Source organism: Neodiprion virginianus, chromosome 7 (genome assembly GCF_021901495.1).
Source record: "Neodiprion virginianus isolate iyNeoVirg1 chromosome 7, iyNeoVirg1.1, whole genome shotgun sequence".
Lineage (NCBI taxonomy): Eukaryota > Metazoa > Arthropoda > Insecta > Hymenoptera > Diprionidae > Neodiprion > Neodiprion virginianus.
Window position 1 is genome coordinate 3,215,012 of NC_060883.1, and position 26,504 is coordinate 3,241,515.

The 26,504-nt window shown below is 35.8% G+C and overlaps 3 protein-coding genes across 6 annotated transcripts; 2 read left to right on the forward strand and 1 right to left on the reverse strand.

Moving 5' to 3' along the window:
• The first annotated feature begins 189 nt into the window (after nucleotides 1-189).
• LOC124308874 (40S ribosomal protein SA) lies at nucleotides 190-2,454 on the forward strand. Of its 2 annotated transcripts, none has more exons than XM_046772029.1 (6): nucleotides 190-320; nucleotides 780-942; nucleotides 1,025-1,230; nucleotides 1,441-1,728; nucleotides 1,834-2,058; nucleotides 2,272-2,454. In XM_046772029.1, exons 2-6 carry the CDS (start codon nucleotides 810-812, stop codon nucleotides 2,371-2,373), a joined length of 954 nt encoding a protein of 317 aa, XP_046627985.1. In that variant the 5' UTR covers nucleotides 190-320; nucleotides 780-809; the 3' UTR covers nucleotides 2,374-2,454. The 2 variants fall into 2 exon arrangements, with proteins under 2 accessions (XP_046627985.1, XP_046627986.1); XM_046772030.1 differs by having other exon boundaries at nucleotides 207-320; nucleotides 2,126-2,361.
• Nucleotides 2,455-2,522: 68 nt separating this feature from the next.
• On the reverse strand, nucleotides 2,523-3,602 carry LOC124309019 (SUN domain-containing protein 1-like). The gene is made up of 4 exons (XM_046772236.1): nucleotides 3,399-3,602; nucleotides 3,068-3,235; nucleotides 2,876-2,959; nucleotides 2,523-2,801 (listed from the first exon to the last, which is right to left on the reverse strand). The coding sequence occupies exons 1-4, from the start codon at nucleotides 3,600-3,602 to the stop codon at nucleotides 2,640-2,642; spliced, it is 618 nt and encodes a 205-aa protein (XP_046628192.1). The 3' UTR covers nucleotides 2,523-2,639.
• Nucleotides 3,603-5,433: 1,831 nt separating this feature from the next.
• On the forward strand, nucleotides 5,434-20,456 carry LOC124308861 (uncharacterized). 3 transcript variants are annotated; one of them, XM_046772013.1, is made up of 7 exons: nucleotides 5,434-5,740; nucleotides 6,721-7,564; nucleotides 8,111-8,249; nucleotides 8,513-8,649; nucleotides 13,076-13,170; nucleotides 14,498-14,605; nucleotides 17,832-20,456. In XM_046772013.1, exons 1-7 carry the CDS (start codon nucleotides 5,730-5,732, stop codon nucleotides 18,217-18,219), a joined length of 1,722 nt encoding a protein of 573 aa, XP_046627969.1. In that variant the 5' UTR covers nucleotides 5,434-5,729; the 3' UTR covers nucleotides 18,220-20,456. The 3 variants fall into 3 exon arrangements, with proteins under 3 accessions (XP_046627969.1, XP_046627970.1, XP_046627968.1); XM_046772014.1 differs by lacking the exon at nucleotides 14,498-14,605; XM_046772012.1 differs by lacking the exon at nucleotides 17,832-20,456 and having other exon boundaries at nucleotides 14,498-16,254.
• Nucleotides 20,457-26,504: the final 6,048 nt, after the last annotated feature.

Below are 26,504 nucleotides of genomic sequence, written 5' to 3' on the forward strand. Positions count from 1 at the left end.
TTCGTATTATGAAAGTAGGTAAATATCGATTCGATAATTGAACTTCGCGCGCTATTTAATCACAATTTCCGCCATTAAACGCTCCCCGGAATAAATCCGCAACTGCACAACCGATCCTGGAATATTCAACGTTTTTGTGCATATATTTCCGTGATTAAAAGTTGGGTGAAAATTATGCAGATATTATTTTTCTCCGTTCTATTTAGGAAGACCAAAACGAGCTGGTTGAAAATCAAGTACGGTCTTGACTGACGTAGAATGCGTCCAAAATGACGGACCTTCTTTCCTGTTCAGGAAGTCTCCCAGTGGCATTGCCAAACGTGAGTTCAGTAACAAAAATCCAATATCATAATATTAGTTGACTAGAAATGGCGGTGAAATTAGGCCTAGTTGATCAGCGACGCCTTTCCTGCCTCGAAACATATTCCAAACGACAAAAACCTCGGTGCTTACGATTAAAAATTGAAAGATAACTGTCGGCGTGGCGAGTACACGTGTCAGCCTAGTCTCGAACTTCCACGATTCGCTAATTAACAATGAATAGGGCCCTGATTAATGTGTAAATACATATTTTTTATTCAAATCATTTTCGTACCTTATTTGATTATCTGCATAAAGTATGAGGTTTGGATCCAGAAAATGCAATTTCTATTTTCAATATGTGGAATACATATCTATCCGGGCACTGATGATAAGCAACATGTGAGAAACGAGTGTCGTTTTGGTCAGAATCCACAGCATTTCATTTCTCGAGCTGACTAAAACCTTTCGTATTTCAGGTTGAATCGTAGTTCAACCACAACGTTAAGATGTCGGGAGGATTGGACGCGTTAGCTCTGAAGGAGGATGACGTTACCAAGATGTTGGCCGCGTGCACTCACCTGGGCAGTGACAACGTCAATTTCCAGATGGAACAGTACGTCTACAAACGGCGTGCCGATGGTGAGTCGAACTCCTCGTAAACTCTGTCGCGATCCGTTCTAAGTAACCGAGTAAAAGCAAAGGTCCAAACGGTTGTCTCCAGGTGTGAACATCATCAACCTCCGTCGTACTTGGGAGAAGCTTTTGTTGGCTGCTCGTGCTATCGTGGCGATCGAGCACGCCAGCGAGGTTTTCGTTATCAGTTCTCGTCCCTACGGTCAGAGGGCTGTTCTTAAGTTTGCTGCCCACACCGGCGCTACGCCAATTGCCGGACGTTTCACGCCCGGAGCGTTTACTAACCAGATTCAGGTTGTAACAGTTTTTTCTCTTGTTGAAGTTAAAGTAAATAATGAATACTAAATGATGAGACAATTTATGTCTAGAAAGTATATATGTTGGTACATAAGGCTTAATCTTTTCTGAATGGTGATAAACGAACCAAAAATTAGATTCTAGTGTTAGAAAAATCCCTCAACAGCATACGACTGATTTTTTTTTTGTTGTTTTACACGTTTTAAGGCTGCTTTCCGGGAACCTCGTCTGCTGATCGTTACCGACCCTGTTACCGACCATCAACCCATCACTGAAGCCAGTTACGTTAACATCCCTGTAATTGCATTCTGCAATACTGACTCGCCTCTGAGATTCGTTGACATTGCAATTCCGTGCAACACTAAGAGCTGGCACAGCATCGGGTTGATGTGGTGGCTCCTGGCACGTGAGGTACTACGTCTCCGAGGGTCCATTCCTCGCGAAACCAAATGGGAAGTCGTGGTCGATCTCTTCTTTTACAGAGATCCAGATGAGGTTTGTATTTTGTTGCAAGACACTGGAAGATCAGAGAAAATTCATCCGACTTCATCAGGAAGCACAATCTTTTTCTTAACTTATGCACAACGATTTATTTTGTAGGCTGAGAAGGACGAACAAGCAGCAAAGGAGATTGCAGCACCGGCAAAAATGGACTTCATCAGCAGCGCCGAAGCTCCGCCTGCCACTGAGGCTGGATGGGCTAATGAGGTTGCTGTTGTTCAAGCGACTGAAAACTGGGCAGACGACACTGGTGCTGCACCCGCAGTTGTTCCCGCAGCTGGTGCACCTGCTGCCTTTGCACCCAATGAGGACTGGGCTTCGCAGGTAAAACACTAACCACTTTAACTGAAACTCTCATTCGTTTCAAAATGCAAATATGTTTCGAGATCAGATTCACTCAATGCTACACCAAAGTTGACCACACACAAATCTTGGACAAGCTGTATGAAGTTCTTCTGAATCCTGTTTCGGATCAATTCTTCGCGATTTGCTCCGCGAATTTGATGAAATTCTTCGATTGCGAACTCTTTTTCTCAGGTACAAGACGAGTGGTCGGCTACCCCGGCTGCCGCCACCGCATCTGCTGCAGCACCTGCTCCTACCCAGAGCTGGGGTGGAGCACCGACTGAAAAATGGTAATCGCGCTGCTTTCAGAGCTATCGCGTGTTACTAAATCACTTTGTAATACAATACAATAATAAAGTGAATAACTAAATCACAGTACGTTGATATTTATCTTTTATTTATTTTTTTTTTTAAGTTATGCACACTTGATACACAATATTCGTTGAAGTTTTAAATGAAAAAATTGTTCTCTGTATGATCGTCATGGCCAGTTACACTACATTATTATTGACGAAATTCATGGTTTTTTAATCATGTGATTTCTTTGCACAGTATATTTTCTACTTTTCCTCGCCAATCTCAAGTCCGGGATCGTTTTTTTGATGACTGGCGATTTTGCCGTGAACTCTGAATCTGTAAATGCAGGTGAAATCAGGGTGACCCCAGTTCGATTGTATTTCAAGAAGAATTGTTTCGATCGAATACATCTTCACCTTTTTGTCCTGAAACGCAATTAACTTACATCATTAAACTGTACAAAAGTCACAAAACGTGGCCAAGTCATGGTCAGTCTTACCTTCAGAACAAAGGTCTGCGAAGGCTGGCCATTGATGTCATACGTGAAACTATCTAGTCTTTGAAGAGTGTGTTCTATTATCGCCTGAAACGTGTGAGTAGATTGTGTAATTATAATAGTTCGGCGGGCGTATGATGAAGCGATAACTAATTGAAAGATGCTTTTAATGTTCCTATTTTATTTCTCACTCACGTGAATCGAAAAGTCTCGCGGTGCCGAGTTTATCGAACCGGTTAACGAGGCTGAGACGGGTATGTGTTCGAGTGTAACTTTGTCGATGTGTGCCGCATGTGCCAGTTTCAAAAGTATCTTTCCGCTTGATCCTCGAAACGCCCAACATTCTCCTGCTTGAGTCCATGGCTAGAGGATTTGTACAGAAAAACTACAGTGTAGCTTGAAGTATAAAATTGAATGGGGTAAAACTGATCAATCCCATTATTTGCTGTATTGATCCAAGTAAAGTTAAAGTGGGCTTTTTCCTTTTTCGTAGCAAATCAATGCACAACAAACCCAACTAACACACCTGTATCACTTTACGAGGTGTAAAATATCCCGCCTCCCAAATTGGAATACCAAAAAAAGTTATTTGCTGATGATACGGTTCATGATACGATTCTGTGTCAGGAGTGTCCAGAACTGCTCCACCGGCAGCCTCGGACGCAAAGTCTGGAAGGTCTTGGTCTGAACAAAAAACACCCAACAGCTCATCTACATAACTATGTATCATCGCATTGATGGTTCTTATTAAATTGAGAGTTCATGCGTAAGTAAAGAAATTCTTGAAACAAGTTTAAATCTTAAGTGAGCTCAAATCAGCTCCTTGTAATATTTTTAACTGTTTTGTGTTCACTGAAGAGAGTTATTTTGTATGCACCTTTTCCACTGCTCAGCGCAATATTTGAGAGATCCTTGTATTGATTTTTCTGTAGAGGAAAAAAGTGAGACAATTTTGAGCATTTTTCATTCATCAATAATACAGTCGATTATTAATTGCTAAATATGTAAAATTCATCACCATTTTTATCAAGCTCATTTCAATATTGAGCGCCTGGTTCTTGAGACTTGCTAGTTCTTGTACTAGCAACAAATTTGACTCTGTCGAAGTCATCCCAATGCCAATGAGTTCCTCATCGCTCGATTTTACCACCTTGCCATAGGGATGCTCTTCGGGATACATCGACACGTCAATTTTCACATGCACCAATGTGTACGCTATTAATACACCTATTTCAAAATATTAACATTAAGTTTAATTTTTGTTTGTGTGTTCTTTTTTTTAATCTCAAATCTATGCTGACTGTTTCGAAAAATTTTTTTCTCGTCACCAAAATTGATGAATTACTTCCGATTCATTTGCAATACGTTTTCATGAAATCTCATCCAACTTGGGTAGTTATCAGTGAAGAAAAGAGAAGAAAATATAATTGTGAAAAAAGTTGGATTTCCTTTTCCTCTTATCATTCTTTTACTTTCTTCTGGACTGAGGTGAAATCAGCGTTAAATGATGAAGACATTTTTTGTACATATTTTATGTAGAATGTAAGATATCGTTCCAACGAAAATTTCATCATTCAAATAGATACAAGCTGTTGGTGCGATACCTGCTCCTAGAGCCATTATGGATATGATCTGGATCAGGGAGCTGAAGGTTTTTGTAAGAAAATTAACTATGAGTCGAGTATTGAGAAGTAACCACAGGTCGAGAGTCATCAATTTCATCGTCGATCTGAAAAGAACTATAATATGTCCGTGAGTTACCGCATATTTATATAATATAAAGAACAAAATCATTTATAATACTTTGTAAATTTGACATGCTAAATTTTTCATTGCGACATTTAAATACCACTGTGTTTATCACTGTGTACTTATGTGAATTAACTATACTATTTACATTTATTTTTGCGGCCGTCCATCGCATGTAAGGCTGATTTTCTTACGATTACGAATGCGTACGATATAATCCTATGATGTAACTCTGGTACAATCCTATCGTAATTTATCAAACCTACGGGTCCTTATTAATTTGTTTCAATTCAACGTCACACAAGATGCTGACTTATATTTCTAAATCTGAACAAATATTCAAGTCTGTCCTGCATTTACAAATCGCAGCTAATATATTTCGGAGCTGCAATAATTATGTTATTTTTGATGTATTTCCGTTGTTCCGTTGCTGTGTTCATTCCGTTTTCCGACGCGCCAACGTGAATAATGTCGGTTTTAGCCGGTTTGAAAATCATCGGCCCATGTTTGTAATTTTTTTTCGAAAAACTATCCTGGTATCCTGTTCCGAATATATCTGAAATTGTTTCCGGATCAAACCATCGAACGATACTTTATCTATATTGCTCTATGGTTCATACACCGAAAAAAGACGAGGTTTGCCATTTTTTATTTTTTTTTATCGTCTTTTCTTCATTTTTATTAATTCGCGTTATGGAATAATTTGAATCAGAGTCAGACTCTTTTCAAAGCTTCGACTCGCGGTCACCGGTAGGGCGCTGCGATCACTTAACACGACGAATTCTCGAAACTTGAAAATGGTGCTACCACGTGACAGGGGCAATACAACATGGCGGCGGTGATTTTGGTGAGTTCAGTCGAGTTTTGACTCCGTGGTGCCATTAGCATCAGCATCAGCACCAGCAGGAGCATAAACAGCGACAGGTCAGGATCGGTACTAGTTCCGTTCTCTTATTTCCTTGGAGAGATGAAATGTCCCGTTTTTACACGAAAAATTTGATCTGATTCGCGACTCATCCTCTGTTTGTCGACAAACTGACAAGTAAACAAGTGAAAAGCGGCAACGAATCACCGCAGTTTATAAACAGAGGCAACAATAACGACAACGATGGATAAAAGGTTAAGTATCGTTTGAATCATGCTAATTGGCATCGACGCTGTCGTTCTATTTATCCCTTGAATCCCTCTTTCGATCGTCCTCTCCTCGTATTCCTTTTTCCTAGGTCTGTATATGTCATAACCACTTGGCAGAGGGTCAATCTCTTTTTTGCATTAGGTTCTAGACTCTGACATGCATCTTTGTAGAACAATTTCTAGCATTGTACACTTGTATAATATTCAGCATTGACGTTTTTCGTCTGTAAAATTGATTTTCTTTGCGACAATGCTGCGCTTTTGTATCCTCTGACAATTTTATACTCATTTAAAATGAGATCCAATGAAAGTCACGATTCTCGGATGACGTGTTGTCATTTGTTTTTTTTTTTTTTACTCGATTCAAAGATCTTGAGTAAGATTTATAAAAGAAAACGTCAACCAGCGCTGAATTTTTATAGCATTTATGTCATTAGGAATTGCCTAATTGTCGAAGATTTTCAGTAGGTTTTAAAACTTTTGGTTATCAGTTTCGATCTGCAGTTAGAAGCGATTGTTTCGATTCTTAGTCCCGCCGTTTGTGTACTGATTTTTTTCAATCGGATGACATTGAAAGGTTACTATATAGTTCGTACTGTATTTGCTTTTGAGAATAAAAGACGCTTTGTTCTCTCTTGTATGTAGCCATTTAAAAGTAGAGAAAGAAGTTTTATAAATGGGATGGGTTTTTTTGACATGTGCATGCAACAGTGCAAAAACAACCCAAAAGCGATGCAAGAGCGGCGTGGAAACCTAAGTTCCATGCAACATTAAATTCATTCGTGCAATTGAAAACCAGCAAAAGACCTACTCCGAAATCCAAATATTAACCAAAAAACTGCAAGTGAAATACCCAAAACCGATCCAAAAAGACCCAGAAATTGAATTGCAATCGAAGAACAACAAGAACGCCCAGTAAAACAACAATTAATTATATACCAAGAAGAAAAAAATAATTTTTACAGACCAGCCGACAGTCGTCGAGATCAAACATCTCAACAAAAATCAGGTCACAGCAGCAACACTGCCAACAGCAACAGCAATAACTCGCATAATCATCATAATAATCGCTATTATATCAAAAAAAGTAAACGACGAAATAGCAAAAAGGGAACCGGAAGCTCGCCTCAGACAGGTGAATTATCGCAATGTGTTGAGTCGCGCCATGAGCAGGAGCAGCAGCAATTAAACTCACAGCAAAAAAGCTACATCTCTGCGCTTGCGAATTCCGCAGCTAAGACGGACTACGGTAAAATTTATTGGCAACAGTCGCCGCTCCAGCAACAACTACGGGCTACCCAAAACAGCCAGCGACTCTTCACAGCCGCTTCGGATCCAGCAGTTTGCGGCTATTCACCGATGCCTCTGACCTACGCAATGGAGCCCGTTTCCTTGCCGCCCATGTATCAGCTCTTTCAGCCAGTGCCGAGGCCCAGTTATCACAGCTATCACGGCAGGGGGAAGCAAAATCACGCTCAGGGTGCATCCGGCATCTTAGGAGGAAAAATGACGCCGCCGTTCAACCATCTCAACGGATATTCAAGCCTGCAAGAGAATAACGTCGGCTATTCGATAGGCGTTGGTTATCAAAACGGGGATTACACCAGCCTGCCGCCTGCTGCTAACATCCAAAATGGCGTCGCTGCTCAAGAATTAGGATCTGAACATAGGAGGTACTCTGATCCTGGACTTGGACCTCTCGAAATACCTAAATTTGGCAAGAGCGATGACTCGGAATCAATTGATAGCGGGAGTTCTGGTACTACTGTTGGAAGAAGCAATAAACTCGTCCTTTCGCTGATCGAACAGGTAGAATTGCATGTCGATTTCTCTGAATTTTGCTGTTTGTGTTTTCTCTCAGGGTTTATACTTGTCGCAGAATTCTAATTAACCAAGAATACAGCAAGATTGGCACGTTGTTCAGGAAGACTGCTTCTTTAGTGACAGTTGTGATTTCGCTGTGTCGTTCCATAGTTAAATTATGAATAGTCTCGTCAATTCGTTAACCGACTCTTGCCGTTCTTCACAAATTCAAATGTTAAAGAATCATAACAGTAGCTTGTACATAATAAATTGAAGTTCTAAAAATGAATACAATTAATTTGTAAATTCAAGTTTGGCAGTCTCTTAATTAGGTTCTAGGCTTTACAGAGTTAGCAAAGGCAATTGAGAATTCGTTAGATATCTTATCGTCGCATTAATCTTGAGAGTTAGATTCCACGTGTCTTGACAACTGAGATTTGAAAGGTTGATCGATCGGTCATTATGTAAAAGATAAGAACTTATCACTCGTTCATTTATTCACATAATTTTAGTTTATTTTAATTTAGTTTAATTATTTTTATTACTTTTCAGGTGACAGCATTGAAGGAGAGCAATAGCCAGCTATTCAAAGAACTTCATCAAACCAAAGCCGAACTAGAAACTGTGAAAATGGAATTGACCAGATTAAAACAAAGCAGTTTCGCCGATTATCAACCCGGAATGTTATCAGGTTAACCCTTCACGATATAAAAATTATTCTAATTGATAAGTTTGGCACAAAAAAGTTTCAAAATCGATAAAATCAATTATGTCACAGATATCGATCATAATTATAATTTAGCTTATCGCAACGATCGAAAGTTCTAGAGGATATGAGAAAGAAACATATGTGATTAAAGTACGATTCTACAAATATACGATTCGATACAAACTGCATTTTAATATCAATTTTTAAATTACTAACAATGGTATTTTTTCTATCTATGTTCACAGATATTGTCAGGGAAATGAGAGAGGCGGCAAAAGTACGCGAGGAATCGTTAATATCAAAAGTAAAATCAATGATGAACGAAAAACAGCCATTTTCATCAATCCCCGATACGTCGACGACGGAATTGGATGAGTTGAAGGTAAAATCATAAATTTTTATCATTTTTTATTCCACTTTGTGCCTTTTTCAGCGTCTTTTTCTTTCCTACGGAAAATCTCCCGATAATTTTGAATTTATACCGAATTATGGAGAGCTTTCTTTATACTGCTCGAATGTTCGTCATGTTTTTCAAAAAAAATTGTACCCAATCTTACACTCATCGATTAAGCTTCTTCGCGACAAACATTTTATAGCTCAATTCCTCAATCGATGCAGACAGCAAATTTTTTTTTCAATAATAATAAAAATAAAATCCAAAATTTGATATATTTGTTGAAGTCGATTTTTATAAATCTCTTGAAATGCTGCTTATTGTTTTGTCTGCTTTTTTGTTGTTCTTTTCATTTAGCTTCGTATTTCATGTCAATTTCTTTGTAAAATTTTGATAGTTTAGACTCTGTAGTATTTCAATTTCGTTCTGGAAAACCCGTTATTCATTAAAAAATATTGAATCCAATAAGTTTTAACCAATTTAAAAATATTCCTTCACCTTTAAGTGATAAATTAAAAAATGACCTACGAATTGACATCGTGTGTATTACATGAATCAGCCTGAATTGTTTTGCCGATATTTTCCCATTCGTATTATTTTTTATATTGTACTTCCTCTCAGTCTTTTATTCTCTCTCTAAGCCACCTTAAAATAAAAACCCAAACATTTTCCTTACACGCGAAAATATTGCATGTTCGGCACCTTTGATCCATCCGCTCAGGGTAAAGACCCTTTTATATTTTCAGGTAGAGGGAAAAACTTTCGTATAGCATCTTATAAGTGTTCTCACATCCTTTATTATTCGTATTTTTATACCGCTATTTCATCGTAGCTCGCAAAGCTCGAAAATTATGCGTATAATACGGCTCTTGTAACTTTCTTTTAAACAAATTATTCATCCTACGCGAGGAACTACGTAAAAAAATTATCTATCTAAAAATTACCCTGAAATTAATTATTCTACGCACACAGGAAATTTGCGCCGTAGCGTTGAATAATTTTTTACCCGATCAATCTCTAACTTTATCAAAAATTTCAGTAAATCTGTTTTCATTAATCGTGAAACCTTTTTTTTCCGATTTTGATCCGTCATTTTGAATTTCCGACTTGCGAAAAATAATTTTTATGGTAAACAAGTCTGATTTCTGTTTTCAAATAACCTGACGGTACACAGAATGAGTCCGGAAATTCCTGCAAACTTTGACGAATCTTTTCGTTTTAATTTCAATCATTACTCTGAAGTTAGTAACGTTGATTCGTATTTCAGAAATGCCGTGTATTTCGTAATTTTAGGAATCTCTGAAACGCAGTAAATTATAACAAGGCAAAAGTAATTCATATTTTCAAATCTTAGCCGCTTGAAGGTTACTAAAAAAATTGCAAAATAGAGATTCCCCTTCAATATTTCGAAACGCCGACGTTACTAACTTCGGTCTAATTTTTAATCGCACTGAAAACGATGGAGTTTCCTGAAAATCATCACAACTATTCGTGATAGATGATACTTACCCTGAGAATATTGTTTTGGCATTCATCCTCCCATGACAGAAGGCCAAAACGCTGAACAGTCGAATTTCAGTGTTTGCACAACGGCCTCTCTCTCTCTCTCTCTCTCTCTCTCTCTCTCTCTCTCTCCTTCTCTCCCTCCTTCTCTCCCTCAATTTTTATCCCTCTTCCTCCCTTCGCAGTCTCTCCCCTCTTCTCTCTCTCTTTTCTCTCCTGACTGTTTGATTAGGACAACTTAATATGGCCAGGTGGCGACTCAGCCCCGCCATCATCGTCACTGCACCTCTTATTTCGATCCTTCTTTATTATATTATCTGTACGTATTATGTGCTGCTCTATGCCTTGTGTTGGTTCATATTATAAACATTGTCCCGCATTGAGAATCCGCCAGCCTGCAGGATTTTTCTACTTCTGTCGAGACTCAAAAAATTGTCTATCCGATCGCTACGCACATAAATATATGGAGAAATTTTTTTGACTCTAACAAATATGACATGTCAAAAGAAACGTTTGTTTTCTTACATTCAAAGAGATTTTCCAAAAACTCAAATTATCGTTCCGAGCACATTATTTATTTATTTTTTTCAAATTATTGATCGATAGGATAACGTTTCTTTGAATAAAAGTAACATTTCCTTTGTCACGTTCGGTAAATTATAATTAACAAATCATTTCTTTAACTGTGCAGTCATTTCGAAGTTTAGTTGATTTTATCCGCAGACTTGACTAATTTTCATCTCGAGATTCATTTAATTACGTGCCATTCCTATAAATTGCTTGATTTCAAGTTGTTTTCAATCATATGTATAGTAGCTACGTGATTTGAAATAATTTCAAACATATTTCTGTTGTTTCGTTATGGATTTAAAAAAGAAAGAAACCCTGTATCGAATTCACGGGATTTCTTTGAGATCTTATAAATAATTGCGCACATTTTATATAATTCATAATTTCGAAATGATTATCCGATTTCGGATTTACGAAACTCCATGATGTTGCATATTAAATTAAATTCGAGTGTCAGGGGTTTTTACTTGGCACTTTTAATACCTAGAACTATATGTTTTCGATTCTGGTAAAAAATGAAAATAGTTGAGGACTGAGCGGTAACCGGAACTAAAAATTTTTTTGCTCAGTGTAAGGAGAGGTTAGAGAGGTAGAGAGATATACGCAATGATAACGGGTGTAACGGAAAACAAAAAACAAAAAGGACGCTCGGTGTCGTATGATGTTATGGGGGGAGGGGATGGGGGGGGGGCAAACAAAAAATATGGCGGGGGTGGGATTTCATCAGGGACGGGCGTCATGAGCACAGGGCGGGTATGCGGCCACTTAGCGGCTGTCAGGGAAAGGCAGGCCTTTCTCTCGGTCCTCTCTTCTTCTCTTTCTCCTCTCCTCTCCTCTCCTCTCCTCTTTGCCGGGTTCTCATCTCTCCGCAGGGTTCTCGGGTTACAAACATCCATTAGCCTCATCAGCCGAAAGGCAATGGCTGCCCACGCCATCGGGCATCACCTCCTACAACATTATAGCCACTAAATTCTCCCTGCTGCAATTTCTACCGTATTTAATTTTACAAACACGTATTATTTCGTACATTTATATATCCATTGTACGTTAGGGCGATCCTTACTCAGGGTGTTGATGATTTTTTTTTTCAGATTATCCCCCAAATCAACTATAAATAATTCAAAAACAATTTCCTAATTTTTTTAGATTTTTATATCAATTCTAACCCGTGCCTGTAAATGGATGGGTGTCACCATTTGAAATACAATTGTTTCGGATACATTCTCAGCATATATTTTATTGTAAGAGTAACGATGTTCGAATCAATCTTCAATTGCGAAGATTTAGTGAGTATTAGTGCTACTATATGAGAAAAAATTCACATCATCGTACCAACCAATCTCGACGAATTGCACACCCTAGAAATTTGACTTTTTCTTTTTATTTATAAGAAATGCAATTGTCTATGTTACCTGGTATGATGATGTGAATTTTTTCTCAGATAGACCTCACATTCATGGATTTTTTCGAACATTATTACTCTTACAGTAAAATATATACTAAGAACGTGTCCGAAACACGTGTATTTTGAATTGGGAAATCCTTTCTCTTACAGGCACGGGTTACAGTTGATATAAAAATCTGAAAAAAATTGTGAATTGTTTTTCAATTATTTATAGTTGATTTGGTGCGGTGATCCGGAATAAATTCGTCAAAATTCTAAATGAAGACCACCCTGCTGTACGTGGATTATTTTGGTTTGTTGGTTATTAAATTACTCAGTCTGCCAGACTTGTGATACGACGACGAAATCTTGTATTCTTCTTTGTTATTTATGCTTACCATGCGATGTACCTAATTAACAAAAAAAAAAAAACAGAACAGTGATGAAGTTAGACGTTAAAAGTCAGACTCAAGTTCATTGAGTCGATTTTTAATATAATTTTTGAAACTACAATCTTATATTTAACCGTATCGACAAAAACAAAAGCACAAACAAAGATATTATATGTAATAAAAACTGCAAAATCGTCAAACTTGAAACGAGAAATCATTTCATTTCTCAATGAATTCGAAAAGAATCGATTATATTGTCGGTTTGTTCCCTTTTTTTATCGCTAATTGGTATGAAAAATATCTTGTTATGTTTTCAATTTTATTTCGTAACCGAATCTTTCCACGATTCTTTACAAATCGTGTTCAACAAATTTTTGGATTAGATAATCAATTTTCTGTACATAAAATGGAGATGATTTTGAAATTTTATTTTAGAAATTTGACCTGATGCGAGTATCTTGATCACTGTCGTCGGTGTTAAAACCGTTGAAATGAATCAGCTGGCATAACACACACTGTCCGCGTATGAGAAATATTGAATTTTTTTTTTTTTTTTGCTCCTCAGAATCAATTAGCGCGGATTACTGACGAGAAGACAAAGACTGAAGTCCGGCTTGCCAAAGTTGAGCAGGAATTAGCTGCCCTCAAATCAAGCGCTAAGTGAGTAACTTACATCATTCATACGCGTCATATTATATATTTTTTCAAATATACATATACATTGACTGGATTATTCTTCTACACCGTAAACACAATTTTTTATCTCACATACCTGCGATTTTCGTGCGATTCTTAATTTTCAACGATCAGCAGAGATTTTTGTCTCCAGATTTTCTTTTTTCAATTGTTCGGAAATATAATTATTATTACCTACGTGAATAAACTGCAATTGAGAAATGAATTTCTAATTAATATAAAACTTTGCAACGAAAAAATCTTGACGTATTGTATCGGTATCGTATATTTATTGACTTTATCTATTTATGAGGTATTTCACGCTAAACGGTCCGCATTTCGACCGATGGTCAGCAAATTTCATGTCCGACCAAAATCTCATTACTTACGATTTTGCGAAGAGTTTTCCATAGTTTTTTGGAAAATTTTACCGAACATAGTTCAAGTTGGGAAAAAGAAGCGTTGTATAATTTTCAGCTGGACGAATTTTTTTTTCTGATCGCTGGTATTAATTGTTGAAGAGAGGAAGAAAAAAAAAACGTTGTAGGGCAAAAAAGTTTTTCGTTAACAAGGCCTTATTGAAATCAAATACGGAGGCCAGATGTTAATACAAAACAGTTTGAAAAAAGTATCATCATGATACAGAATAATTAAAATAAAAATACCCCATCCGCACAATTTGATTATTATACACAAAACTGCACAAATGGGAAATTCGATCAAGTTTAAGAATTTTCAGTTCGTGCATTTTTTTTATAAGAACTTGTTGTCAATTTTAAAAATTTTTTACACACTTTCACGCAGTGATGTGCAGCACAAATTTGCGCACTTGCCGGCACTCCAATATTTTGCGCATCGATTCATTGATCATTACATTTCATCTGCATTTATTTTTGACACTGCAATAAGCTGATTAATCGTTGGAAGACATACAAGATGCCGATTAATCTACGATTATAATGATAATTGAAGTAACGTTAGGAAATGAAAATGATTTACTTTTACATATTTTTTTTCTGCATACGCAAACGATTAGTTTTCTCTTACAAATTTTACCCATCTTATTTGCAATCTTACTCTTACCGATTTTATCGTCAAATTGTGAATTCTGATTTTCGAATATAGGAACCGAGTTTTGTTGATTTTTTTTTTTTCGAAAATCATGAACAAAGTTGTAAAAGAAAAATAATCACGGAATCGATTACCGGTTTAAACCCGAATTTGATCTAAAATCTTACGGCCGACTCGAATCACCGCGAATAGCGTTGTTATTTTTTATACCTTTGGAATTTATTGTAACCCAATTATATAGCGACGAGGGTCAGGAGATAGTCGCACTCGAAGAAGAGACGCTGGCCTTGCGTCGGGAGCTACAGGAGGCGATGGCGTCGAGAAATAAGGCCCAAAATCAGGCATCAAAGTGCGTAGTAAAAAACGCCGAAGTAGCTGCAGCTTCACCAAGATCTGTCACGCCTGACAACCATCACGTCACCAAAACAAAAATCATCACCACGCATAATTATACCACAGTAACACAGTCATCGCAACCGCAACACTCTGCAGTCATAACCAGTAACACCGATCACGCAACCGCACCTTTAGCATCCCAGAAAAACGATACCGATCCCGATACCGATCCCGATACCGGTCACGTTACCGATTTTTCTCCGATCGACTTGAAATTGTGCCAAAATAATCCACCGAATAACGAAAATACTTTAGCAAAGTTTAAACCGATTTTTGAGGAAGAAATCGGCGCCGATTTTTCAATTTTTAAACACGAGATCGATGATAATATATCGGCCAAAAATGATTATATAAATTCTACTTCAACCCCGATAAAGATCGACGGCTCCTGCAATAACGATCCCGTAATAACAAATGACGCGATACGCGCTGTCTTTGACGAGTGTATGCAGGACTGTAACGATCAGGAATTTTTTAACGACGAAACGGATGATCGAAAATCACCGGATATCATCGGCTTGCATCAGGGACTTCGGGCGAAAAATTTCACCCCCAATGACCGCATCGTCGATATCCCGGAAGTTGCTGTTGTCGATGGGAAATCTTTCGGGCGTGTTAATATCGTTAAGAAACCGGCATGCTCGGTTAGGATTATTAATTCAAAAGGCCTCAAACCTCCACCGACAAAGGCGACTTACACCACTGCTTATATATAGAGAAATAGGGAAATTAGAGAACTCATTATTGTTACAAAGGATTTAGCCTGATCATCGAATTCCTGATTTTCACAAATCAACTGAATAATCTCTGAAAATCAAGGAAAACATTTGAATATTTTTCATCTGACAATGCGTATACATTTTTTAGCTTCAATCACTAAAAAATTATTTAACGTAAAAAATTGCATATACTGATAAAAGACCGACGTAGATGTAATTTTCGGTTGATATGTTGAAAATTTGATAAAAATTGCCGAATTTCGATAATCGAAGTTTCTTTTTTTTGTTTTTATGCGCCTTTTTAAACAGTGACGATTTAGAAAAATACATCAACAAACTTTGACATACGTTCTCGAATTTTGAATCTCATTATTTCGCGACGTTACTGTAATTGTATAAACGAAAAAACTGAAGCAATCATATTTTTATAAAAAAATGTATTAATTAAAAAAAAAAAAAAATAAATAAAATAATCGACGCGTTAGTTAATTACGCGATTTTCGGTGTATCTATAAATCATACTATTGGAACGATTAATTTAGAACGTTAGTTGTATAAGTCTTAAGAAATCCGGATACGATTTTTCGAAATTTATAAAATACAATCCAAAGTCAAACTTATTGAACAAGCAAATTGACTCTGTTCCGTTTATCGCGGTTTAAAATATTTCCACATTCCAACCATTTTATCCAACTTTATCCTGACAAAAAATCAAATTTTCATTACACGTATATACACACACACACACACACACACACTTTTTCATCCATAAAATGGGTCTTCAGTTCTACTATTATTTACAATGGCGCTATTTAATTAAACACTAGAAAAAGACAGAGGAAAAAAAAATCACAAAAACAAAGAAAACGATTTACATGTATGGTATATTGTTGCTGGGGGCTCAACCTACCTCTACTGTACATACGACCCGTCAAAACCAAAAAAACCAAAACAAAGCACGTAGGTTTTTTTTTTTAAATATATCATTCGTTCATTTCCATCTTTCTTTGCATTGTGTTCAATATTTGACACGCTGCATGCTTAATTATTTTTCTTGTGTGTTTTGTATATAATATCTTATCTAAATGTATATTGGCTTGAGTTTTTATTGTAATTATATGTGTATATATACGATACGTTATTGTACATTTCGTAGCGTTGCGCTGTTGAAAGTAATAATTCGCTTGTATATTTTGATGGGTAAAAATTTGTTTTCTGCCTTCACAAAAATTACCAAGAATATCTCAATTCTTTTGGCGATTCTCTGTTTGTACGAAAAGAATCTCGCGGATTTCATCGAGTTCTTGATAGTTCAGTTCTGAAAAAATCACATCTATGCATAGTACATTCAATAAAAGATGTAGTTTCATTAGAAAAGTTAATAAATCTTGTTAAATTTTCAAAATAAAATTGTTTTTACATGCGAATTGACGTCGGACTTTTTTTTTTTTGCACATTTTTCGCGTGATAGAAAAAATTTTCAGATTAATGTAAATGTTTGCGTTTGTTTCAACAGTGCCGTGTATGCGTGTGTTTGTGTGTGTATGTACATAAATATGCATGCATTAGTGATTATACTATCTATAATAATGTGTTTTAACTATATACTAAACGCTGTAAAATAATATAAATGCTTATACTATACACATATGTGTGATAATACTTACATATCGTGAAAATTACTGCAGCAAGCGTCTCTGATTCTTTCTCTCTTTTTTTTTCATCTCGCGTGAAAATTGTTTAACGCGAAATATGTAATATCGTCAAAAATTTTATTTGCCATTTCTTATTAATCGGTAATAATATCGCATAATCAGATCTTCAATTTTTAAGGTATTTTATCGAATTAGACTGTTCCATCGTTTCCATCGTTATCGCTTAGGATGAAGATACTGTTTGGTGAGATAAAATTTTCTTTCACTCCAACGTTTACCAAATTTTCAAATCTTTCGAAAAATTTCACACTGAGCTGAAAAGTGAAAATTTTCTCGATAATCGTAACAACATTGTTCCTTAATATCAGGGAACAATTTTTATCTATTGCATTTTTTTTTACATATCAAAGGAAAAAGAGAGTTGACTTTTTCTTATCTCTTTTTCTGTTTTCCTTTCGGTAATATTAAACCACGTGTTGTCACGTAATTTCGTTTTTCAAAAATTTGTCCGTACCGATTTATGAAAGTCGTTTTTTTTTTTTTTTTTCTTTCACCAATTCGCTTTAATAACGTATAAAGAAAGAAAGAAAGAAAGAGAAACAAGGCAGAAATAATCTACATCGTAACTATATTAACATTACAAGTAATCGAAAATAAAACGTGACAAAACCGAGAATATAACACTCGATGGTAATGAAAAGCAGAGAGCAAAACAAAAAAACAAAAAAAAAAAAAAAAAATCCGAAATAATGATGGAAAAAAAATGGGGCCCCATAATCGCCCCGTGTGATTTTTATCACTATAGACTGGAACAATTGGTCGGAATACTTCGGAAGAAGACGAACGGTTCTAGCGTCGAAGATATCGAAGCGGGTCCCGGTATCAGGCATCTCGTTACATCGTCGTCGACGACGATGACTGCAACTTCGATGAACGATAACATCCACGAGACGACGACGACGACGACGACGATTTCTGACGGAAACAGCAGCAGTGCCGATCCCCGTTCACCGGTCAGCTCGATTAGTCTTAACAATTCTTCATCGGGTGACGAATCCTCCGCTTTTGAACCACGCCCCAAAATGCCTACGGCAGCTAATGCTAATAATAAAACGACTGGTACCAGCGATAATTGCGGTTCAATAAACTTTACTACCAGCTTGAACAGTTCCGGACCTGTTACGGATCTTTAGTTAATAATCATCGAATTTATTACCGTAGTATTCAAATCACGGATACGACAATTGGAGTCTAGTTATGTTGTCGATTTTGGGTTCTTTTATATCAGGGCTGGTCGTGAGTCATTGTCATATTTTTGCCAGCTTATTTTGACATTTCAACATATTTTCGATCGCTTGGTTCGTTATAGCTAATGACTCTTCTCCCTGTGCCTCGATTAGGTTTCTTGATTCAAGTCAAGTTTAGGTATTGCATTGTTTTTTTTCCTGTCTCGTTCTCATTGTCAATTAAACTGCATTACCGATACAATTTTAATAAACTTTTTCATATCGAGTAACTTACCTCAATGTAACCCACTTTTCGTAAGTCAGGTTACTTATCGTCGTTATAATTTCAATTCAACTCGTTTCTTTTTTCTTTTTTGTTTTTTTTTTCCAACCCAAGTGCATTCTTTGAATTTTTGCAACTCAAGTCACTGAATTCTTTTTTTCAATTCAAGTGCCTTACTTCAACGTAATCCACGTTTTGCAATTCAAGTTACTACTTACCATTGATACAATTTCAATTCAACTCATTTCTTCTTTTCAACCCCAGTAAATTGTGTGATTGAATTTTTGCAATTCAAGTCACTGAATTCCTTTTTTTTTTTTTTTCAATTCAAGTGCCTTACTTCAGTGTAACTCACGTTTTGTAATTCAAGTTACTTACCGTTACTGCAATTTCTATTCAACTCGTTTCTTTTTTTTCTTTTTCCAACCCAAGTACATCGTTTGATTCAAGATTCGAGTCTTTTTCAATCAGCGTTTCATTTAAATCGCAATCAAGGGTTTCCAATTCAAGTCACTGTTTGTTAAATTTACGTCACCAGTATTTTCTTCAAGTAAATTATTTCAATTCGAATCGGGATTCAAGTCTGTCATTTCGACGCAAATCAGTTCCACAATTCCAAAGTCACTGTATTTCAATTCAAGTAACTTGATACAGTTCAAATTACAATTCAAGTCAGTCGTTCAATTCAAATCTTTTAAACAATTTGTGCCACTTATTCGAATTCAAATATATTCCCATACAGTCAAGTTGATGACTTTCTACTTACCTGCAGCCCTGTGAATACAAGTCCTGACAAATCTAACGAATTCTATCCGATTCTTTTTTTCATAGTCCGAACCAATAGCTAATATATATATTATATTGTACTTTTCTCATTTGCAATTGTACTTAAACCCCCTCCATATATAATTTATTACAGTTTATACTTATACACACATCTAAGTGTTTGTATATATACACGTGGTCGATTTGAAAATTCTGTATAATGTACAATAACTTATCGTACGTAAAACAGCGCAGATCTTTTTTTTTTTTCTTTATCCTCCGAGGCGAATATATGCATTGAATATTTTAGTCTCGTAATCCTTGCTCATTTATCATTAACAGTATTGTTTCTTATTATTATTTTTTTTTTTTCATTTGTCTGTTTTCAATATCAAACATTTTTGTCGAAAGCGTTTTGTGTTACTTCGAACAACGTATTCTCATCTCTAGGTTATATAAATCAGGGTACATAACTTGCAATATAGCCGTTTCTAGGTATACTAATATAAGAATAATACAGTGAAAATAGGAATGAAATTAGACGACTTTTTTCTCTTGTCTAGTTTTGATAAAACAATTATTACGGTAGAAAATAACGCAGATCTTTTTACAAATTAATTATAAATTCCACATATTATTTAAACTTTATAATAATACCGTTTCTCACAGCATGTATTCAGCCTGATAATGACAATTACAATTAAAGCCTTGGCACGTATTTTGGATAGCATAAATACGTATAAGTATAATAATAATCGTTGTATAAATTCATAGTATTGTTTATAGAATCAAATTTATCGAATACATATTATAAATAATTAATATTTTATACTCACTGACGAATTTTTCCTCGTTACTTAATTTCCATTATTATTACATCAGAAATAGCGTAAATATTATCGTTACATAAACGCGAAATAATTCTATAAGGATCATTTGTATTTGGTACTTATCTTAATATATGTAACGTGGATACAGGATACGTATATATATATACATATATAATTGTCTAGGATATAAAAGTTCTTGAATCTCAAAGTGCCATTATTATAATTATAATCGTTATTACTAATTGTACGTCGGTAATTTATTACTGTAGATTTAATCATACTTTTGGAAAAAAAAAACTAACGGAAACACAGTCTGAAAATAGATTTTAAAAAAAAGCAAGTGTTTAAAATCACGCGAAACACAAAAAGTTAGTGCCGAGAAATTGTTCAAGTATGTACTTACAATACGTATACACACCTATAAGCGTTAAGCTTGTATAACATTATTATATTTATATAATATCATATAGTATTTAAAGCAGTAACAATAATAATAATAATAATAATATAATACCAGTAGTAAACATGATAAACTAATCAAAATGGGGACGAATAAAAAGAAAATAAAAAAACGTCGGAAGATTCTTGACAAAAAAAAAAAAACAAAGGTATTTTCACTCTTCCGGAAATTTTTTCTCTCTTCCTCTGTATTGAAAACCTCAAAGTTGGCAGTGTTATTTTTTGGGCAAAAGTTTTCGTGGATTGTAACAAAGATAGAAGGAATAAAAATTTCAAAAATTAAAAATAGATGGGATGAACAGTTTTTTCACGATAATTTTCATCACCGAGAATAGAAAATAGTCCGTCGATCTATTCGACAAACTTTCCCAATGATCTCGAAAACGGCCGAGTGAAAAATCTGAAAATGATACGAATTGACAGCGAAATGAAAAAGTTTGGAAAGAAAAATTCTGAATAACCAAAAAATGTATAAATTTGTTTCTGAAAAAATATATAAACTGGGAAAAAGATGACTTTGTTCATTTAGAAAAAGTAAAGGTGCGTCGGCCGAACATTGAGAATCGATTTATTTTCCAGCTGTTACCGGAAAGTCTAGTATCCGTTGCTATTCTTTCTCATTACGATCGCTGTTGCTATATTTTCTTGCAACCGTTGCGAAAATTTAACGCTCGCGCAATAATAAATTGACGTTAAAGCCTTGTTTAGCTAAAAAAAAGTAGAGTAAACCTCAGAAACTGATTTTGCCTTGCAATAACCAAAAAAGGATCGACGACAGCGCAAAATGTTTACGCGTACCTCGTTTTTCGTAATACCAACAATATTCAAACAATTTTTTTTCAACCATACCTGTTTTACTCAACTTTTCCACCTACCGTAACAAATGAAATTTTTCTCGGTGCATCTGTTACACTATTGCGATAAATTCACTGTTACAATTAACTCTCGAGTAACTCGAGTCACTCTCAGCATCGTCCGTTGTTATTTAACGTAAATTGACGATGTTCTCGACGCTCACTCACGGACGTACACGTTCATATATCCGAGTACTATGAGTCTAGCCTAGGTCAGACTTATCCTGGATAGGAGTTCCTTCCAATCTCCGTGAGATGCTGCCAGATATACACACACGCACACACATACATATATATATATATATGTATATATATACACGCATATGTACATGCAATATATAGATGCAGGTTGTAACGAGATTGGAGGATGGGGGAAAAACAGAGCTCGATAACCAAGAAAAATATCTCTACGGGAAATGGCAACAAGAGAATCCGTCGTGGATACACAAACTTCCCTTTCCCCCTTTACCCCCAAACCCCTCTTTTTTTTTTGTTTTGTCTCTTCAGTTGAAAAAATATTACGATTTCGTCCTATAATTATTGCATAGCAGCTAACGTCGTATTTTATACATATCTACGTATATAATTTTCCCGAGATTAGAAACCATTAGGAACTGTTTTTTTTTTTTTTTTTTATTCCTTCTTTTCCCCCTCAACCATCATACTGCATAAATGCTTATAAGCAAAAAATCAAAAAAAATAACACTTTGGAATAGTTACGCGTTTTATATGATCATTTTATCGAGATATTTTTCTCTTATAACGAGGACTTTTATAAATAGTAGGTGAAATTTATTCGGTCATTTTTGTCAGGAGATGTGAAAATAAATTTGTACACCCAAAATTTTTCCTCGCGATCAACAAAATCCGAACTCTTGGCGTCGTTGAAAATTGTGTAATTTTCAAATTGACGATCGTTAAATTTTTTTTTTTCTTACACACGTAACAGTAACGATAATTAAGACGTACAGAACCAATCGGAAAATAATTTATAATAAATACTATTGGCAGCTCTTGAAAATTTCAAGGGCGTATAAAAACTGGGGATGACTTCTTCTCGTAGTTTTTTATCCACCGCGCACATTGATGAAAAATATTTTTTCCTTGCAGAGTTCGAAAATTCTTTCCAACACCGCCGATTTTATATATTGCATATTACATATATATAAAACTATATTTTACGGTTTCTCGGGGGTTTGGCGGCCGGATATTGCGGGTTGCAAAGTGCTAGGATATACCGGGCTTAGCAAACGCGTGCATACAAAAGGAAACCGCCGTCATAAATCGATCATGAGGTTACGGCACGCGGCGAAAGAAAAAAGAATGAAGGAGAGAATAAGAGGATAGAGAGAGAGAGTGAGTGAAAAAAAAAACAACCGACGTAAAAATGTACCCGCAGCTATCTTAATCGTGTTGTAAAGTTTTGCGAAAACTTTGCAGGTATAATAATATTTTCTACATGGGTTTTTGATAATCGAATTATTTGGGTAAAAGTTTGAAATATCCTTCTTATTTCTTTGGTCGCGATTAGCCAATCGCCACAGAATTCTCCAATTCTTACCCGATTTAATAAAAGCTTTGAAATTTTATTACAAAATGAAATATATTTTGAAGCAGTGAGAAAATACGTAAATTCTGAAATTATCTGAAACAATCTTCTTCAAACATATAATATTTAACAATTTTTGCAATTGTACGAAATCATTGAATTGTAAATTATTTTTAAATCCTGTTGCACGCGTGAAATTTTCAGAATTCTCGCGAGTGATCATCTGAAATATTTGAAATCTTTAATACCGTGTTCAAAATTGCACCGAGGAAAATTTCATTTGTTACGGTAACTAGAAAAATTCAGTAAAACAGACATCGTTAAAAAAACTGTTCGAATATTGTTGGAATTACGAAAAACGAGGTACGCCTAACCATTTTGGTAATTGCAACGTAAAATCGGTTTGCGAGGTTTACTCTACTTTTTTAGTTAAACGAGGCTTTAACGTCAATTTATTCTTGCACGAGCGTTAAATTTTCCCAACAGTAGCAAGAAAATATAGGAACAGTGATCGTAATGAGAAAGAATAGCAACGGATACTAGACTTTCCGTTAATGGCTAGAAAACTAATTTTCATTTTCTACCTAGAACTGTATTTTGTCGATTGTGGTAAAAAATGAAAATAGTTGAGGACCGAGCGGTAACCGGAACCAAAAAATCGATTCTACCTAATTATTTCAAATGTTGACTGTATTAACGTCAGGCAAAATCAGTCGATTGATTTATTCATTCCTGACCACACGTCCGACAATTTTTCTTTCCCCTCCGTCCTTTTGTTTCTGCTTCGCACTTGAATCGCGTGGTGAAGTGAATCGGCGCTATGACCGATCAGTCGAAGGCTGAAAGGTTTGCCGAAGGACGCGGAAGAGAAGAAGGGCGAGAAAGCTTATGGGGTCCATCGGAGGGCCATGGCGAGGGACGAAGGGGGCTGAGAATCGTGTTTGCCCAATCGACCCGCCCATGGTATTAAATAACCGTCGAAGCCCCCGACTTTACATGCCTACATGTACGTATATCTAACCTAACCATTGTGATACGCGTCCTTGGTACGACGATTTTTCAAAGTGCCTGGAGGATTACGCATCGCAGAATCCTGCGTGCGGGTTTAAAATTTCACGCCTGAAAATGCCTGCGTCGGTAAATAAAATAATGAAACTACTGGTACTTGTTTAACTAAAAAAAAGTAGAGTAAACCGAAGAAACTGATTTTGCGTTGCAATAACCGAAAAAGGATCGACGATAGCGCAAAATCTTTACGCTCACCTCGTTTTTCGTAATTCCAAAAATATTGAAACAGTTTTTTTTTAACGATACCTGTTCTACTGAATTTTTCTAGTTACCGTAACAAATGAAATTTTACTCAGTGCACACTTGCTGAAATATTAAAGTTTAAATTAAAATTGCCAGACAGTATATTTGGCTCAATGTGATGTTCGTCCGACATAATCAGTGATAACTATGATCAAAGAAATGTGTGATATGTTTAAACAAGAATTTATTTCACAAGACAGGTTTCGATATTTATTTAAGAAAATTATATTATTATTATACAAACGCATAGATTATCATTTGGATGAATTGATATTTATTAAATTCAATAACATTTTTCTTCTCAATATCATCAGTTTTACACTGTATTCGTGTGTTGCTTAATGCCGACATTTTCTTCTTTATGACACATCGGATGACACGTTTTTTTCGACGAATTATTCGGGCGGAAGTTATAATAATAATATCTAGATCACAAAGCGACGCATCATTAGATAGATTTTGTAACTTATTATGTATATGTTTACGATATTTATGTAAATAATGCTATATGACTCAAACCATTTGTTCGCATTGTCGTCGGAGAAAAGTAATTTCGACCAAACGAGCGACAATGGGGCACTTACAAGCATTTAATGATGAACACACACAAAGAATACGCTATAGAAGGTCGACCCCATACGACGCCTCCGTTTGGAGTTGGCTCATTGTTTATTGATGAAATTTTACACCAATTAGAACGACGAAAATGATTTCGTATCAATTTATTGCCCCGCAACACGCAAAAAAAAAAAAAAGGACGGAAACTAAGATCAAAATCGAGTTTGACGAAATAGAAGTTCGATGATTTTTCAAAGTGCATAAAAAAATTTAAAGATAATTTACCAAACAAACTATGATCGAGCCACTATGGTTACATCGGCATGGAATTCCCTATGTTTTTATCTACGTGCCTCTTACCTGAGACATACAGACAATTGTAAACCAACGAATTTACATTTAGTCACCCTTTAAGATATGCTGTCGCGAATTATTTGCTCATCGAATACCGAAATACCGAGTAAATTACGCGTCTATATATTTTTACGTATGTGCAAACAGAGGCGCTGAATAGACTTACAATAGGCGGAGTGTTTAACAATGTAATGCGTAGGTAAGTAAATAATTAAGGTACCCACGTATAATACAGCCGGTGACCCACAAGTGGTTCCAATTTGAAAAATGTTTACAATCCAGTTCATACGGTTCCCACATTAAGTTTAGACTTAAGTTTGTCTTTCGACTTAAAAGAATTTTACATTCTTGGATGAGTACAATTATATATCTAATCTTAGTCACTGGCACGAGGGGTTCAGTCGACCCCTGAAATTTTCTTTAACGTACAATCAACGGTCCCAAGTTGGCTGGGGTTTGAGTAACGTGAAAGTTTCGATAGGTGTAAGTGACCAGGGTTAAATAATGCAAAACTATATACGAGAGTAAGATATTTGTCACGAGTTTTAAAAGATTCTTGTGAATCTTCTTCGTTTTCGGGGGTGGATTTGGAACAGGATTTTATTCGGAGAAAGAAGACGGAAAAACAGGCCGGTAAAACCGTTTTCTCGCGATAATTTACAGTCCGACAAACTTCAGCGGTGATCTAGAAAACGGCCGAGTGAAAAATTCGTAACTGATCAGACTTGGCGGAGCAATGAAAGAAAAAGTAGTAAAAAAGTAAACTTGGAAGTAAAGAAAAGTATAATATTTTTTTTTTTTTTTTTAATAAATAGTTAAATTGAGAAGAACACGATTGTTTGTTTAGAAACATCAATAAAGAAGAAAAAAGTATCGGCCTGTCGGTAAAACAGTGAAAGTTGATTTATTTCCGTTAGAACCGGAAGTTCAAATTAAACGTGGTACACGGGAATTTATACTCACCATTACTTGATTGTATAATCCTGTAAGTCTCAGATTTTTTTTTTTTTTCATTCCGCGATAAAGAGACGAGGCAGACAAAAGTATGGAGTGGACATTGGAATTGGGTATGGAATTTGATCGGGGTCCGTTTAACATCGGATGAATATCGTCGTGCCGTATCTCGTCCGATGCCGTCCAGGCAGCTTTCTCGTCATGCACGTGTGGTATTCGCTTCGTGCCGTAGTTTGAGTCTCCCAGATTTGCAACCCCCTTTAAATATCCTCACGGACTTTGGACGTACACGTCATTTTACCTGCGGACTGTCATATTTCTTTCCTTTTCCTTCA

Excerpts from the sequence above, each read along its gene's own strand:
- LOC124308874 (XM_046772029.1), top strand. The coding sequence starts at position 810 with ATGTCGGGAGGATTGGACGCGTTAGCTCTGAAGGAGGATGACGTTACC. Across the intron at positions 1,231-1,440 it reads CGTTTACTAACCAGATTCAG|GCTGCTTTCCGGGAACCTCG; the intron begins GTTGTAACAGTT and ends ACACGTTTTAAG. Across the intron at positions 1,729-1,833 it reads TTTACAGAGATCCAGATGAG|GCTGAGAAGGACGAACAAGC; the intron begins GTTTGTATTTTG and ends TTTATTTTGTAG.
- LOC124309019 (XM_046772236.1), bottom strand. The coding sequence starts at position 3,602 with ATGATACATAGTTATGTAGATGAGCTGTTGGGTGTTTTTTGTTCAGAC. Across the intron at positions 3,236-3,398 it reads CACCTCGTAAAGTGATACAG|CCATGGACTCAAGCAGGAGA; the intron begins GTGTGTTAGTTG and ends CAAATCCTCTAG. Across the intron at positions 2,802-2,875 it reads CGCAGACCTTTGTTCTGAAG|GACAAAAAGGTGAAGATGTA; the intron begins GTAAGACTGACC and ends ATTGCGTTTCAG.
- LOC124308861 (XM_046772012.1), top strand. Across the intron at positions 7,565-8,110 it reads TCCTTTCGCTGATCGAACAG|GTGACAGCATTGAAGGAGAG; the intron begins GTAGAATTGCAT and ends ATTACTTTTCAG. Across the intron at positions 8,250-8,512 it reads TCAACCCGGAATGTTATCAG|ATATTGTCAGGGAAATGAGA; the intron begins GTTAACCCTTCA and ends CTATGTTCACAG.